Source organism: Dacryopinax primogenitus (genome assembly GCF_000292625.1).
Source record: "Dacryopinax primogenitus strain DJM-731 SS1 chromosome Unknown DACRYscaffold_11, whole genome shotgun sequence".
NCBI classification, from domain to species: Eukaryota; Fungi; Basidiomycota; class Dacrymycetes; order Dacrymycetales; family Dacrymycetaceae; genus Dacryopinax; species Dacryopinax primogenitus.
The window spans coordinates 802,453-818,897 of record NW_024467208.1 but is presented as its reverse complement, the minus strand read 5'-3'; the positions used below and the strand labels follow the sequence as shown (position 1 = coordinate 818,897).

The following is a 16,445-nucleotide window of genomic DNA, read 5'->3' as shown; positions in this document are numbered from 1 at the left end:
TTCTGCCTTGATGTATATATGAAGAACTTTCGGGCTGCGCTCCGGCGGCGCACGGCCGGCAGGACAGAAGCCCTTGGGGGCTATTCATTGTCAAACCAGTGAGAGTGCAAATGGTCAGCAATTAGGTTCCCTCAGAAGATAACTTCAGAACCCTGGAATGCATTAAGAGATAGACCATGAACAAAACATAAAGAATCATGTTACACGGCGTCACTTTCATATCACCAACCCGACGGCCGCACAAATGCGCCCGATGGGACGGGCTGGTACCCATCATACGTGTTCCGCACCGCACCCCTACCACCACCGATGGGTACCGTATACATCTGCTGAGGCGGATTGGCTTGATGAGGAGGAAAGCCCACGTGAGCCTGAGGAAGAGCATGGGGTACCGGGGGGGAGAAGCCCGGCATCTGCTCCATATTACCCATGCCTGCGAATGGGGGCGAAACGTGTGTCCCCATTGGGTTTGCAAGGTTCAGACGAGGATTGTGTAGAAGGAGTGGTCGATCACCACCCGGCGCTTTCGACCCGGGGGCCATGGCCTGATAAGGTCGTCCGACAGCACCGACAGTACCAGCGGCGCCGTATGGCATCATGCCTGGGGTGTATTGGGTCGAGGTGGTCACATAACTGGTCGCGGGAGAGCCTTGCGGTGGTACCCATATGCGCTGTGGCATATTTGGCGAGATCGTCTGAGGAGACACCATTGCGTAGGCGTTGGCGGCCGGGTACATGATAGGGGGGCTAGGTGAATGTCCCGGCACAATCGGAGCGTAGGAGGGGAACGGCCTTACTCCGCCGAGCGGTGCAGCTGCAGGGCGGGCAGAAGCAACCGTGCCCAACCCAGAATATGGAGAGGAACTGTGCAATCCGGAGCCGCTGTAGTTGACGGGCGGAGGAGGTACGAATCTAGAGGTGCTTGAAGCCGGCTGGATGGGCACTTGCTGGAAGGACTTGTGTGGGTCGAAGAACGACGGCCGTGCTGGAGGTTCCGCAACAGCAGGTGTTGGCAACTCATCTGCGTTCTTCACGCTGGGAACATCAACATCTTCAGATCGCAACTCCTGTACGGACACAGGTAAGGACGTAGGGAACTCGTCAGCTATACCCTTGAGAGAATTCTCCGTGATCTTTGAGGTGCCAGGATGGGACCATACCGCCTTCAAGTGTTCGGGGTCAGGCAGAAGTGTTTTCCCCCAAGGATTCGGTGTAGAACCAGATGCAGGTGTGGCAGATGCTTTTGTTGAGGTAGCCGTGGTGACAGAGGTCATGCTATCATTCTCCGGAGAGAGGATATTGGTGGGCCCGGTGGGTTGACCGACCGAGGATAGAAGGGTTGTCATCTAATAGCAACATTAGTAACATGATCAGCGGACGTACGTAGGAATACTGACGTTATCCTCAGAGGGCTTAGTGCTCAGCCCAATGTCCGCGACGTGTGGTGCACTATCCCCATTCAGCTCGCTCACGTGGATCGGCTTGTCTGTCGAACCCGTAACATCGGCATTCACTCGACGAGGTGAAATGATTGAAGCCTGTGCTAATGCACTGTCGAGAGGACTTTGTCCATCCAATTCGCTGCTCACAGTGAAGCGAACAGCGGAGGCATCCCCGCCTGTCATATCCACGCGACTGGGAGACTTGTATAACACAAGATTAACGCCTTCGGGCATCTTGCGTGGAACTCTTTGGGGGAGTGAACCGAGAAGCTTGTCCAGAGTGTAGGTATCCGGAATGAGTTGTTCCGGAGACGACGAAAGTCCGTATGAGACGTCTGGGGGAGGGGAACGGCTGGTGAGCTTGAGATCACCAGCGAGCAAAGCATCACTGCCTGGCAACGTAGATACCCGAGAAAGGGTTTCCACAAAATGGTCTCGTGCTTCTGAGGGCACATCACGAGGAGCAACAGACGACATCCTTGACTTTGGAAGAAGGACACGCGGTACAGCAGAAGCCACAACTGGAGGCTCTTGACGTATACTGGAAGGAAGGCGAACGACCGGCCGAAGAGCTTCTTTCTCGAATGGGACAATGCGTTGTGTGGGCAACAGCACACGTGCGTTTACTACTCCGCGAGTGTATGTCTTGCGGTGAAAGAGGTCATCTCGGGATAACGTCCTCACAGACATGTCCTTCACAGGGGGTACCCAGCATAGAATATCCATTGATGCCGGTGATGGAGGTTGCAAGAAGGCATCCATGCGCGAAGGGGGGACATCCTCGTGCTTGTAAGACTTTCTTGGTACTCTTACCGGGTATGCTCGCCAGGCTAAGGGAGGGGATATTGGCCGATCTACGTGACTCGTAGTTTCTAGCGATGCCAACGTTGCGTGGATCCTCGTATCCAATGGGAGCGCCGGAACGGGGGACTCATTGACGACCTTGGTGGGTGTCCCATGCGTTCGGGCTTCCTGCATGGCACCCAGTGCACCCATGATTCTGGACATGGTGTCATCCAAGGCGGACATAGCAGGCTCACGATATGCATGCTTGGTCGGGGATGTTGGCTGTACCGGATGCTTCAATGGTGCAGCCCCTGGTACTGACACCCGCGGGACAGGCGATTGTTCCATGGACGCAGTCTCATCTTGCAGGACGAATACTTCAGAAGGAAGGGTAGAGAAGCTTTCTGGTTCCGAGGTTATAGCATGCGGGACGCCGTTGACAGTAGGAGCAGCGCTTTTCGGTGCAACGGTTGTAGTCGCTCGCCTCCATGGGCCTGCATCACTCTTGTGATTGAGCGAGAGTGCTCGGTCACGGGTAGGGGGTGACTGCTCATTGAACCGAGATGTCTCAGGTTTCCCATGGACCAGCTGGCCCATCTCGCTGAAGTCCACCTCTTCGATGCCGTCCAAGGAGCCAATCGCCAAAACCTCCGGAATGTTCGACACGATAGGGGATAATGGCTTGTGAGGAAGAGGGATAGTGTGAACCAGAGGTGAAGGGGATTTAAGGGACGGTGCTGCGTTAGGATGTGTCCCGATTGGTGCGATAGGTTTGCTGGACCTCCATGAGTCTACCCGCATCGATGGTAGATCTGCTGTTGCCTCAACTGGTGCGGAAACCAAATCCGGTCGAGGGAGTACGTTCCTTGAGGCAGACGGCGATACTGGGGACTTAGGTCGTTCAATGTGCCAAAGTCCTCTTCGTTCTGACTCTTTCTGTTTCTCTCCTGCCGCTCTTCGCTCTTGCTCCGCACGTTCCGCTTCATTTCGCCGCTCCGCTTCCTTCTCTTTCTCCAATTCTGCTGCCTTGATTCTCTCCTCTAGCTCTTGTGCCTTCCGCCGTGCACGATCGCGTTCTCGTTCTCTTTCCTCTTCCTCTTCTTGGCGCCGACGCTTTGCCCGTTCGGCGGCAGAATGCATAGCCATCTTATGCAATTCGCCAACATCCACTCCGCTCGCCGGCAACCCAGGTGAAATAGCCGCGTCTGGGCTGAGCGACTTGAGTGAAGCCGAGTCAGGTGCAGTGGATATTGATGTTGCAAGGTGAGGGGGCGGTAATGTCGGGACAGGGAGGGGGGCATTCTGGGGAGAAGTTACGAAATGCGGAGGGCGGCCGGATCCGACGGCAGATAAAGGGGATTCGTGCGCCACGGGAGATTGTAATAGATGCGGTGGCAACTGTCGTGTCATATGGCCAGGCGAACCAATTGTACGTCCGGGGTGAGGGGGGGGCGGTTCGCGTGAAGGGTACGTCGCACTGCGTGGCTCCTTCTGCAGCAAGTGCAGGGTGTGCGGAGGAGCATCTCGCCCTGGGAAACCATGGTGATGTTCATCGAAACTTTCTCTTCGCCGTCCTGCTTGGTGTGGAGGAAGAGGCCGACCCCAAGGTTCCAGTCGATTGGAGCGCTCGTTGAATAATGTTCTTTGGCCTTCACCTGTTGGAGAGATCTCTGGCCCAGGTCGGGACACATCATGTGGAGGAGGTAGTGGTGCTGTACGAGGCCAGCTTCGATCGAAGTCGTCTGAGAAACGATTTTCTCGTGTTAAGGGGAAAGCACTAGCCGGTGGGCGACCCGTATCAGCATTCTCTGCTGTTTCCACCTTATACTGCCGCCCGTCACCAAACTCCACCTCACCAGCCAGGAAATCATCCTCCTCATCCTCCATCTGAGGAATAATTAGTATATGCCGTAAGAGAGCACTAGCATGCTTACCTCATCCCAGTGATGCGCATTAGGATCCAGGTGAACGCCGCGGAACGCGTCGGCGGACGTATCTGCGTGCGCTGGCGGAACTGCCTCTGCCTTGTGCGATGGCCCCTGTCTTGGACGCTTCCCTATGTCGTCGTCAATACATATACACCATACGATAACAGCACCGGACGCACCTCGAGCTGCCTCTGCTGCTGTTGGAAAATCGGCATCAACTGTAAACCCCGGCATTACTCCAATCGCAGGAACGGGCGCTGGGTGACCCCACACATTTGTCGGAACTGCCGGTGTTTTCTGTATCTGCGGTACCGGGCGCGGAGTTCGTGCCGCTGAGGGTGCCGATGGGACGGGGAGGGCACCTGGACTCGGTGGCGCTGCCGATCTTGATGCGGCAGCAGATGTTGCCAGCTTCGCTGATGCGGATTGTAGAACTGCAGTTTGGATGGTGGCATGCGGAACTGCAGGTGTAGTTGTGGCAGGTGTATGCGCTTGCGCTGATAATGGTGTTGCAGCAGGTTGAGGTGATGGTGCTCCAGAGGGTGTGCCACTTTTGTTCCATCCCGCTGCAGGTGTAGGCAGGGCAGGCGCCACCATCGTGAGTTTCGTAGTAACCAACCTTGATTGAGATTGGTTCGGTGTGACGGATGCGGGTCGGGCAACTGATGAGATATCAATTATGAATACTTCATCATATAAGAGCCAGAGGCGCACTTGTGGGAATGACCCCTTTCCCCGGGGCGGGAAGTGGAGACGGCGCGGCCGTCTTCTGGAGGAACTTCTTATTGATGTTGGCAGAGCTGACGAATTTCTTCGGCGGTCCCAGATGTGCTGAACCATGAGGGAAGAGGGACATGGACGTTGAAGCGTGTTCACTACCGATACTGGGTGTTTCGACCGGTGTTGATAACGTAGACCCATCATGGCCAGCCTCCTCGTTCGTATCTCCATGCCGCTCGCTGTGCTCGGTCGCGTCCCCGTCTCGTCCATTTGGTGTAGAGTGCGTATCGATCGACAGGTGTTTCCACACTTCCTCCTTTCCGCTACGCTGCTCATGCACAAGCGCGTCTTCCGGTAGCAGCTCGCGTTCATGTTCAGGACGTCTCTCTGACTCCACACTCTCTATTCCCGTCGGGGTCTGCTCGCTGGAAGTGGCATCATTCAATGCAGTAGCTTCCTGTTGGTGCTCGTGTTCTGGGTCATGACCCATGCTCTGGTCAGGGCTTGCTCGCTGGGTGACGCGCCGTGAAAGGTCGGGATCAGCCAGGGATGTGCACACGACTAGGTCGACAAGCCTCACCGGCAGGTATAAGGAAAGTACAAGAGCGAAACGGCGTCCCAGATATTCAGAGCGGTATATAGATATCTCAGTATCCTGTCTAATTGACTAGGAGTGAGTAAAAGTAAAGCAGTAAAGGTCGAGTTTGATAGTTGCCCAATTCCCCGACAAATTGAGCCTATAACAGCCCTCGGTGACTGAACTGCGGTCCAATGTGAATCACTGAGCGGACCTAAACTTTTAGCTCCGCGCTGCCTGACCCTTCTCATCTCTCCCAGCCACCAATTGAGAGCGCACAGCTGATTGGAGCAGAATGTAAAAAGGTATAATGAATTCCCTTTCGGTTTTAACACTGCATCATATACTACAGTAGCGCTACTTCTTCTGCTCTTCAGTCTTGGGCGGCGGAGGAGGCTTGATTTTGAATTGCTCAGGCTTAACATCCTTTCCATCGCCAACCATCTCCCACGGGCTGAGCCCATCCCCAAAGTTCCTGAGTAAATACCATAAGAATCGTAGTTACCACTCTTTTATCTCGCTTGTTACCCACCTGAAGGCTTGAGTCATCTGCAAGGGCTCATAGACAACACGCTTCTTCTCGTCGTCGTACCTGACCTCCACATATCCCTGAACAACGCGTCAGTATCGTCTTCCACACGAGGCGAGTACATGCCACTCACAGTCAAAGGGAAGTCCTTGCGGAAAGGATGACCTTCGAAGCCGTAGTCTGTTAAGATCCTCCGCCTGAGATAGAGTGAGCGCTTGTGGTTCCCCGACGACTGGAGCAGCATACAGATCCGGGTGATCTTGGAAGAAGATGCCGTACATGTCCCAGGCCTCTCGCTCGTACCTATTTCGGAATAAGTACCAATCTACCCTATCATGGAAGAGGAAACATACCAGTCCGCACCCCTGAAAACGCCCGTAGCAGTAGGCACAGGGTTGACCTCGTCCGCATACGTCTTCACCCGTATCCTCGTCCCATACTTAACACTCAACAAGTTATACACCACCTCGAACCTATTCGCCTTCGTAGGGTAATCGACACCAGCGATGTCCATGACAGACTTGTACTGGCACTGACTGTGGTCGCGCAGGAAAGTGAGGACGGGGATGACACCGGAAGGCGCGGTATACAGGACGAGCTCGTCCTTGTACACGCTGAATTGTTGGACGAATCTGGGAAGGCATTGGAGTAAGTATGCACCATATTTGTGCATATCCCCCGTGATGGGCGCATAGCGTGCTAGATAGTCATCGGCCCCGGCAGGCTCCTTGAACGGCGATTCGCTCGCTGGTTGACAGTCAGTACTCTTCCAGGCACACCTGATAACACAAAACTCACCTAATCTCCTAGCTGTGGTGGTGTACGCCGCCGCGCTCCTCAGCGCAGGTCTGGGTGCAAGCCGTGCCGCTTTAGCGCCTCGTAACAAGACTGCAGCGGCCCTCGATGCCATGGTGGTTCGTTGACACCGTCACATTTGCTTTGGGCACGTTCTAATTGGGCAATGCTTCTACACAGCCACTGATAGTAAGTATCACGCGGCATCTCCCGACGATAAGTGCAATCTATGCATGCATGCGACAAGGATTGCAAAGTTGTCATTGCATTTCTTTCCATGGTATAAATATGTTCTTTGAGGACAAAAAGGTTTGTGTAACGTAAGGAGGATTCATGGGACAAGAGGAACATTTTATCCGGCATGAGCCAGCTCACAAGCCTTCTCCGCGGCCTCGTCCAGATCGTCGTATGGGTAGATCTTCAAACCTGATTCACGGATTAGCCTAAAGCGCCTTGTCAGCGCGTATTCTAAAAGCCTGGGAAAGAGATACTCACGCTTTCGCCTCGGGCTCCTTTGTACCCTGCAGACGGACAACCAGGGGTACACTGAGGTTCAGTTCCTGCGTAGCCTTAATCACACCCTCAGCAATGTAGTCGCACCGCATGATACCACCGAAGATGTTGACAAAGATCGACTTGACGTTAGGGTCGCCGAGGAGGATCTCGAAAGCAGCTTTGACGGTCTCAGGGGTAGCCCCACCACCAACATCAAGGAAGTTGGCTGGGTCACCGCCGTGCAACTTGAGCACGTCCATGGTAGCCATAGCTAGACCAGCGCCGTTAACGAGGCAGCCGACGTTGCCATCCAGCTTGATGAAATTGAGGTTGTACTTTTGCGCCTCGACTTCAGCTGGGTCTTCCTGGGTAACGTCACGCAGGGCGAAGATGTCCTTCTGACGGAACTCGGCGTTATCGTCAAAGCCGAACTTGGCATCCATGCTGATACGGCCGTTAGGACGGACCGATATGTGCACATTTCAGCGATGTATGCTCACCAAAGCACAGCGCCATCCTTGGTCTCACCAAGAGGGTTGATCTCGATCTGGGTAGCATCCTTGTCCTTGAAGATCTTGTACAAGTTCTGGAAGATCTCCGCGGCCTGCTTCTGTGTCGACTCAGTCTTAAACCCAAGTTTCTTAGCGACGCCCAGGGCGACTTCGTCAGATAGACCATTCTTGAAGTCGATAGGGGTAGTGATGATAGCTTCCGGGTTCTCCTTAGCTACATCCTCGATGTTCATACCGCCCGAAGCGGAGGCGACGAGTACAGGCGACTCCGAGGCGCGGTCGTTCAGAATGGCAACGTAGTACTCGTGATCAGCTGTGCGGCGCTCGGCGAGCATGACCTGCAAATCCCCCATGAGCGACATTCAGCACAAGAGAACTAATAACATACAGCGTTGCATATCCTGCCCTTCTCACCAGTCTGCTTCGTGATCAGCTTATGACCGATCATCTTCTCCGCGATGTCCTCAGCCTCCTTTGCCGAGTCGACCATGTGCACACCGCCCTGGAAGCCATTTTCAAAGTGGCCCTTTCCACGCCCACCGGCGAGCACTTGAGCCTTGATGACGAGCTCGTTAGTTCCTGCTAGTTCGTGGTTAGCGGACTGCTCCTATCAGCGTAGAGCGCATACCGAAGTTCTTCGCCACGTCGAAAGCCTCCTGAGCAGACTTTGCAGGGATGCTCTTTGGGGTGGGCACACCGTACTAATAGGGCTTGAGATAGCATACATCAAGTCGAATATAAAATACGTACAGAGTTCAGCAGCTTGACAGACTGATACTCATGAATGCTAAGAAAGCGTTTCTGACCTGCGAACTGCCTCACTGTCAGTGGCAGAACCACGCACACAAAATCTGCACCTACACGCTTGATAGCGGGCGCGGCCCTCGCAGTGCGGAACATGGTGCTGCTGGATGATGCTGGGGATAAAGGTCGACGACAGCAAGTCCGTGAGATGTACTGGTTGGGTTGTGGATGAATGTTGTGGGGTGGGCTCGGAGAGGGACTGTAACGGAAACGGATGCGGTCACGTTCGAATGACGCGCGGAAGGGTACGGGTGCTCAGCCCCTTGGAAGAAGTTCAACAACGACGAAATATTTCACTCATCTTGCTGGCAATAATTGCATGCTGCTTCAGATGCGGGTGTGAGAAACACAAGGACAGTCGCTTATTCATAGGAAGTGCTGTCACGAGTTATCGAGTCGAGGAGCCCTATAAACTCGGAGGCGATCCAGGCACCACGAGATGCCACAAATTACAGCACATTAAAGGAGGAAGATTACCCAGATTTATTCCAAATAACGGCATGCTGAACAGACAGCTGCGCTGCCTTAAAAGACGTGCAAAAGTCCGTTGTAGGTTACTGTAGAAAAGGGCTGAGGAAAGAATTCGTCTCCGCCGAAATCTCCGGCCCGTGCTCACCCTGAATCTCTTGATCGATGGATAACGATCGTATATTCCACTATCGAAGAAAATGACTGTTACTCAGCATTGTATCATATGGTGGTTGCTTCTGCACTCAAGGATGATCTTCTCTTGATTTGCATATTTTGGGAGAAACAGTTCTTAGTCTAGCTTGCACTAGAATCAGATGGGAAACACACGAATGAATGGGGACTCACGGCGAACGTGCTCATAAAGTGAACCTAACGGGATCAGGGGCAAGGGATCGGCCGCCCTTAACAACAACGCGCGACTCATCCCAATTAATGCTCGAGATGAGGCATAACGTACTGACGAGGTGATCATTCTATCAGGCTGGTTGAAAACGCAGCTGGTATGTGTGCGAGGTTGATGCGTTTCATGGTGGATGCCAAGCCTTGTTAAGCGGAGAATTCTGATATGTGAGAGAGTCGGAGATGTTGGAATAGCCTTTTTCGCCCGAAAGGGCCCACCTTGACGACACACCCTCGCCGTGGCGGAGTTTTCCCCGAAGCGATCAGAGAGTTGAATTAGGGGGCAACCATGTGGGTTCCTGACGTTCTAAATGTTCCCGACGGGTTGATAGCCACATCAAAATGGAGAAGGAAAGAGAGAGGGTAAAATGACACCTGGGCAGAGGAGGAGTGTCGCTTCCTAGGAAAAGAAGCCGAACACGCGCTTGCTTCGGATGCATTCCAGTAAGAAAATCCCAAAAGGCGCATACACAGAGACACCAGACACCTCTATACCTATCCCACCTTAGACAAACGCCGACCCAAACACACTCATTTGACAGGTCAAGGACGAGACCCATCCCATTCCCTTCATTCTCCTCCTCCTCCTCCTCGACCTCGCTGTCCTTCTCTCCTCCGTCGGCGTCACTTACTCGTTACACATCCTCTTTCCCTTTCTCCCCTCTTCTACCCCCCCTCTCCTCCCATCACAAAGCTGGAGCTTCACTACGATTGACCTGGTAGACGATCACTTGCAGTCATGCACTCCATCCGACCGTCTCCCAACCCCTCAAGTGATACGCTCTCAGCAGCACCTCCTCTGACCTTTGGCACCTCAGCCGCGTCTTCGCGTTCATCCTCGCGTTCAGTGCACACCCTTCGCGCAGTTCATCGACCGCGAGACGCAGATCTAGACAGCGATTCTTCGAGTGCAGGATCGGATATATCTGCGCGACTTGCCCCACCGAATGTTAAAATCCCGCTGGGTGATGCAGTCGAGGGCATTCGTCGTGAGGTGCGGGAGATGCGAAGTGTGTTGAATGGGACGGCAAGCGGGCGGACAACCCCAAAACGACGGCGAAAAAACATGAGGAGTGGTACGGATGGGGAGAGGGAGAGGCCCAGGGGCGCCTATAGCGCGCTCGGGGTGAGGAGTGCAGATGAGAAGAGCTTGCTCCAGCGAGAACTGGAAGAGGCCAACGTAAGTACTTTCAACACGATGTTTTCTGATCCGTCAACCAAGTGACTATTCACAGGACTTTATGACACACGCGTCTATCGACTCTCCCATCATTGGGTCGTCCTCATCCTTCATGTCTGACTCCTCCGCACCGGCATACCCTTACCATTGGGCAGGCAACCCGTACCCCTCTACATATACCGACATCCCGCCTTCTCCATCCCCATCTCTCCACTTCAGCACCTCTTCGTCCTTCCAGTCATCCCAACATACCCCGCATACATCTCTCACCTCCTCCGTCTACCCACTCTCCACAAGCAGCACGAACAACACGCAAACAAACACCTACACCTACACCTTCAGTGGCATGTCCTCTCCCACCTCGCCGCTGTCGAATGGAACGTACCGCACGAACAGTCTCGCCTTTTCCGGGCTGTCTCCCTCTCGCAGTATGCAGTATTTGCCGTTGTCACCCTCCATGTCAGGAAGTGCGTCTGTGCATTCTCAATCACTCGATTCGGCCGCTGGTGAAGATCCAGACGATGTGGCCTATCGCCTCAAACTGCTAGTGCAGAACCGATACTACCTGCCATCCCCGCACGATAAGCCTGCCGTGAAAGAGCTGGGTGGACTCAACGTATCTGCCTCAGGTGGTATTACCAATACGTCTGTGGGGTCTAAGCCAAAATCTCCTGGCGGAGCATTGCGGCAACTCTTTGCTCCGAGAGCGCGGTCGAACACCTCCCTCAGTTCAGGTTCGGGTAAGTCTCCCGGGGGCCCTCCTGCTCAAGTGCCCCTGCCACAACAAACCAACGGTATTCGTGCCTCTCGTTCGCAAGTGTTCACACGTGCTGCAGCCGGTCCTGCTCCTCCACCATCTTTGGCTGTCCCTGGGACCTTCCCTCGCCGAGCATCTTCGCCAGCTATCACAGCGCCTCCCACGTCGAAGACCCCAGAACCAAAAGGTCGTGTCATGGTTATCAAAGAGAAAGTCCCGGATCTGCATCGCGCAGCTCGGGAAGCCCGTCTACGGGAGGAAGAACGCGGTCGAGCGCATCCAAAAGGCATGACGAGACGCGAGAGAGAGCTCCTAGAACAGACGCACTCGTGGGAAGTCGACCCGACAGAGGAGGTCGACACTGCCCCTCCGGCGCTGAAAGACCCCGTCACTGCGAGAGTGGTAAAAGTGCCACATGCCGCACCACCACCCACGAGGCTACCACCGTTGCCACCCCAGTCTCAACCTCAGCCTCGGCCCCAGCCCCAAGCAGAGGTTCAGCCAGTTGGGTTGGGCATCTCTACTGCACCACCTGCCCCTCCCAAGCCGGAGAGTCAGGCCAAAACATCCATCATCGCGGAGTCAGAATGGGAGACGGAGGAATCGGAGTACGAGCCTGCGCCCGCACCTCGTCAGCCCGTCGAGATCGATCCCGAAGAAGCAGCATGGCGCCGGGCGCTTCTGCACCAGGCTGTTGGTCTGAGCATGGTCGAAGCATGGCCGAATCGCGTCATCGCGGATGAGACGGAGGACAGCTCGGCCTGGGAGACAGAGGCGCCCATCCCTGTCCCTGTCCCAAAGCCGGTTTCGCAGAATCAGAATCCGGCTAAACGGCAATTGGGCCAAGGGGCGTATGGAGGGTCGAACGTCGACTTGCGCACTACTCGACAACGCACGCCCAGTCAAGCATCGGTTTCTGCTGCGTCTTCTGCGAGAAAGTCGGTGCGCAGGGCTACCAGTCAGCCTTCGTTGGTCGTTGGTTCTCCACCTAAGATGCCATTACCCCCACTTCCGATTCCTCCTGTACCGACGCAGATCAAGCCTGTGGTGCCTCTGTCCGCCCCAGCAGTGCTGCTTCCCTCCGTGGAAATAACCTCCAAACCCGCCTTACCGACTGATGGGATGGCGAACATCATCCAGAACGGGTCGCATGTCGAGTCCAACTTCCCCACGCGGCAGAGCTTTGACAGCCTCTCGATGTATTCTGGAACAGATGGAGAGAGTAGGAAGAGGGATACCATCATCGCCCTTCCAAGAAGTCCCATGCCGATGCTATTTCCTACCGGTCCAATGTCTCCGGGCCATGGGAGGACGATGAGTGGGAGCACCGTGTCCTCTTTTCGTTCTCCATTGAACGAGAATATGGAGGGCAGGATAGGACCTACACCTCCTTTACGCTCCACGGTCGACACCCTGGCTGGATCCCAGCCAGCCTCGCCACGTGCGCGCTTACCGTCTTCCCCGGGTACCCTGCAGAGCGCTGGAAGCTTTAGGAAGAAGCCTGCACCTCTCGTACTCGTCGCACCTGACACCACTATCTATCCATTGCCTCGTGGTCCTTTGCATCCTGCCCTGCAAAAGGATGCCCGTCCTTTGCAAGAAGATGGCCTGTTAGATGTCCCTACTCAGAAGATGTCTATCACGCCGAGCTCGATTGGCCCGTCGCTAGGTCACGGATATCCATCCACTGCGCCGCACGATATCCACCACTTCCCCGTCAATCGTGCTGCAAGCCCGGCCATGTCCAACTTTAGCATGCCTCCCGGTATCCCCCGTGCCTCGAGCACATTCTCGCATGCTGATACAATATCCCTTGCGCCGTCTAGCAAGTACCACTCGTCTGGTGCGACCACGTCTCCACTAGATCAGTATGGGTTTGATCGTCGGCGACCGATCACCAATACCCCCGTCGAGCCGCGGTCTGCCTCTCCTTCGGCCAGATCATTCTTCTCGAGATTTAGAAAGGATTCGCACAAAAAGGCCCGTATACCCGGCACTACGCTCGAGATGCTCAAGCAGATGCCGGCATCACAGTCCTCCGTCAACATCGCTCTGACTCGCACTGGCGGCATCAGCAGCGAGAATGTTGCTCTTGTCTCGAACCAAAGCGGGCACAGTGGGAGCTCTGATGCGGGCGTGTCACCTATTGGCATGACGCAGAATACTCCTACAGCAGCTTGGACACGATCCCAGCAGTCCGAGGATCCTCACGTAAGGCGACTGGATGGGCTGCTTGCACAGCATGTCGAGTCCGAGCGGGAGAGGATGCGACAGATTGCCAGTGGGATGGGTGCGCGCGCTCAGGCTGCCCCTCCTACCCGATCATAATCGTCCCGTACGACCGGGTGCATACCCCCCACGGCTCTATTCCAAATATTCAACCACGTCGATACCCAACGTGTTCGACTGTTCCCTATTGTTCGTCTTCGCTTATTTTGTATCTCTCTGGAATTGGGTGTATAGTATACATATCATACGAAACGTCTTCCGTATTTGATGTTTGTTGACAAGCCTCCCTTTGAGCGCTGCGTATTGGGCCGGGAGGGCCGTTCTTGTCTTTATTCTGTTTTGTTCTGTTCTGTTCTGTTGGGGCTTGTATGAGCGCCGTCTTCGGCCTCTGGGAGGCTAACAACGGACTTGCGCAGTGCGGCCCGCAAGCCTGTCCATTGTGTAGCACGTACAATAAGAAAGAGTTATCGAGGACCGTGGTGTCGTCCCATTTTTTCACACATATTGCATCCGCTTGAGCACAGCGACTGGAAAAAGGAAACGACAACGACAAGGAATCCGAACTTACCATACCTGCTCCAGACGCTTAATGATAACGTATTCTTCTCTCGAAAGTGTTTTCTACCGTATAGTCCATTAACTGTATGACTAGAACAATTATGACTACAGATTGCATGTAGCAAGTGTGCGGTCTGTCAATGTCAGTGACTCGACCAAGGTCCCAGGACTGCGCGGAGCGCCCTTCTATAGTATGCAGGTCGCGCTAGACGAGGCACAGTAGGTCGTTTTGTTGCCATATTTTCGCGGGACATCGCCAAAGGTCGAGCGAAGTCATTCTTCATTCACGCACAAGATTGCCTCCGATTTCACACGGCTGAACACCTCTGCATTTCCGTAAGACCAACTTATAACAGGCCCGCCTTGTTACAGGAAGATCTAACGGGGATACCCTAAGGCTTATCCTTCAACCAAATATTTGGCAGGAACGTCCTCGACTTCCACGGCGCCAGGTTTTTCGGGGTTCTTCCATTCAACCCTTTTATACGCCTTCGAGAAAAATGAGTCCAAGTTAGAAGCATACAGGGGAACTTCACTGACCGGCTTCTTCTCTGGACCTAGAACAGTTCCATGCTTCTTCCCGTCTTTGGTTTTGACCGGGGTACCTCTCCGGAATTCATACTATCCGGGTCTTTCAGTGATCCTTTTCCGGTCAGAAAAGCACAGTCACGCACTTTAATATGGTCATGTCTAGCGGCAAGCACGGGCTCAAATTCTTCCTCATTATAGGACCGTGCATATAGCTCTGTGGCCAGGTCGGCAGTCGGGATGTGCTGCAGAGACAATGCGGGGGAATCATTGACATAGTGAGTAGGTGCAGGACAAGCTGTGACAAGCAACATCGCAGAAGAGACCGACAATTGAATAGCAAGGTTAGGGAAGATCATCTTGTTGTTGAGACAGTGTTAGAATTGTGTTGTTGAGATGGTGTTAGAATTGTGTTCTTGATATGGTGTTAGAAGGTTGAATAGGTAGTGGGGTGTCTGCTAATAAACAAAGAGCGTGGTTTGAGGAATGTGTGAAGACCAGCTTAAGGCAAAGTGGTTCTCAACTGCCATCCTTTTATACCCAACCAGGTCAATAACTTCATGGAACAGCTTTCATGTGCTGGTGAGTAAGTGGTCTGTATATGTACTCAATGCTATTGAATGGTCTTTTGAATGTGGTGTCATGAATTGCCTTGGCAGGTTTCATCTTTCATTCAAGACAGAAGTAATTTGCCCTTGACACTGAATGGGTTTTGAATAGATGCTGTCTAGGCAATGCACAAATAAGGTCAGATTAGCTAGTGATGGCAGTGGTGTCATCCCACTCACCACATGTCAGGGATACCTGCCTGAGGGTCTTCCATGAGACCTAGCACTGCCTCGCTTGGGTTTAGGGTAGGCTCATTAGGTGTCCTGTCCTGAGAGTCAGCAAGGGGGTTTTCCATGGAGTCTCCTAGGCTATCCTAGGCCATGTTGTAGGTTAGCTCAACACTGTAGAAAGAATGTAACAAGGGAGACCAATGATGCAGTCTGCTCCAGGGCAGGGTGCTAGGGTGGCGCTTCCCCCTGTAAAACTTTTTGCTGCCACTCTTTGGGCTGTTCATTGTTCAATGTGGTTTTGTTTGTCCTTGCTTTGCTGTTGTTTTCTGGGTGTTGTGGATGGACTGCATGTCTGACCCAGCCCATGTTTCCCTTCTGGTGCCTGATATGGATGCTCCAGACAGACCTTTGCCCTGTAACAAGAGGAGAAAGCACAAGAGTGATGTGATGAAATTGCGCAGCTATATGGGTTGGCTTGAGAGGTGCTGGACCAGGGGCTTGGGGGATAGTGGTTTGTCTTGCTATACTTTGGGTTGCATCTCCTGTATACTCACATGACGGATAGATGTTCAACTTATTCCCTCCTACCTGGACCTGTTCATCAGACATCCTTCCAGCAATGCAGCTGTCTTGGATTCTCTCACGGCTGCCTTCTTGCACAACCCCCTTCCTACACCCATTCCCTGTGCTCCTGAGACTGGTGATTGGGTGTACAGGGTCAATCCAGCCCAGCCTCTACCCAAGGGAGTGACACTAGATTGTCCTCTCTTTCAAGTTCATGATGGTGTTCCGTCTCAGCATCTGGACACCTTGCTCAACCTCACCAAAGACTTCTACTCAAAACTTCCCAAGTCTTACCTAAGACAGGAGGAAGAGTTCAGTTGCTCATCAGTACCAGGACTCCACTTGGGTGTTTGGAGAAGATCCAGCCCAGTGCCTGCCTTTAGCAGAGATTT

At 53.8% G+C, this 16,445-nt stretch overlaps 5 protein-coding genes across 5 annotated transcripts; 1 reads left to right on the top strand and 4 right to left on the bottom strand.

The window, feature by feature from the left end:
* Positions 1–221: 221 nt before the first annotated feature.
* On the bottom strand, positions 222–5,366 carry DACRYDRAFT_108457 (uncharacterized protein; the record flags this gene model as incomplete). The annotated part of the gene is made up of 5 exons (XM_040768653.1): positions 222–1,346; positions 1,398–4,115; positions 4,163–4,284; positions 4,336–4,818; positions 4,871–5,366. 5 exons carry the CDS (start codon positions 5,364–5,366, stop codon positions 222–224), a joined length of 4,944 nt encoding a protein of 1,647 aa, XP_040628022.1.
* Positions 5,367–5,778: 412 nt separating this feature from the next.
* On the bottom strand, positions 5,779–6,892 carry DACRYDRAFT_116935 (NADH dehydrogenase; the record flags this gene model as incomplete). The annotated part of the gene is made up of 6 exons (XM_040770284.1): positions 5,779–5,928; positions 5,986–6,062; positions 6,116–6,179; positions 6,229–6,285; positions 6,336–6,729; positions 6,781–6,892. 6 exons carry the CDS (start codon positions 6,890–6,892, stop codon positions 5,811–5,813), a joined length of 822 nt encoding a protein of 273 aa, XP_040628021.1. The 3' UTR covers positions 5,779–5,810.
* A 137-nt stretch (positions 6,893–7,029) lies between these two features.
* Positions 7,030–8,755, bottom strand: DACRYDRAFT_22901 (succinate-CoA ligase). The gene is made up of 7 exons (XM_040773007.1): positions 8,646–8,755; positions 8,535–8,597; positions 8,413–8,485; positions 8,173–8,363; positions 7,773–8,122; positions 7,273–7,716; positions 7,030–7,220 (listed from the first exon to the last, which is right to left on the bottom strand). Exons 1-7 carry the CDS (start codon positions 8,682–8,684, stop codon positions 7,130–7,132), a joined length of 1,251 nt encoding a protein of 416 aa, XP_040628020.1. The 5' UTR covers positions 8,685–8,755; the 3' UTR covers positions 7,030–7,129.
* Positions 8,756–12,669: 3,914 nt separating this feature from the next.
* DACRYDRAFT_22900 (uncharacterized protein) lies at positions 12,670–13,749 on the top strand. Its single transcript, XM_040773006.1, has one exon. The coding sequence runs from the start codon at positions 12,758–12,760 to the stop codon at positions 13,721–13,723; it is 966 nt and encodes a 321-aa protein (XP_040628019.1). The 5' UTR covers positions 12,670–12,757; the 3' UTR covers positions 13,724–13,749.
* Positions 13,750–14,581: 832 nt separating this feature from the next.
* DACRYDRAFT_108453 (uncharacterized protein) lies at positions 14,582–15,069 on the bottom strand (the record flags this gene model as incomplete). The annotated part of the gene is made up of 3 exons (XM_040768652.1): positions 14,582–14,671; positions 14,723–14,803; positions 14,857–15,069. 3 exons carry the CDS (start codon positions 15,067–15,069, stop codon positions 14,582–14,584), a joined length of 384 nt encoding a protein of 127 aa, XP_040628018.1.
* Positions 15,070–16,445: the final 1,376 nt, after the last annotated feature.

Bases quoted from the DNA above. Each gene is read 5' to 3' on its own strand.
- DACRYDRAFT_22900 (XM_040773006.1), top strand. From the start codon at position 12,758: ATGGAGGGCAGGATAGGACCTACACCTCCTTTACGCTCCACGGTCGAC.
- DACRYDRAFT_22901 (XM_040773007.1), bottom strand. From the start codon at position 8,684: ATGTTCCGCACTGCGAGGGCCGCGCCCGCTATCAAGCGT. The intron at 8,364-8,412 runs GTATGCGCTCTA...ACGAACTAGCAG, and splicing joins CGACGTGGCGAAGAACTTCG to GAACTAACGAGCTCGTCATC. The intron at 8,123-8,172 runs GTATGTTATTAG...GGGGATTTGCAG, and splicing joins AGGGCAGGATATGCAACGCT to GTCATGCTCGCCGAGCGCCG.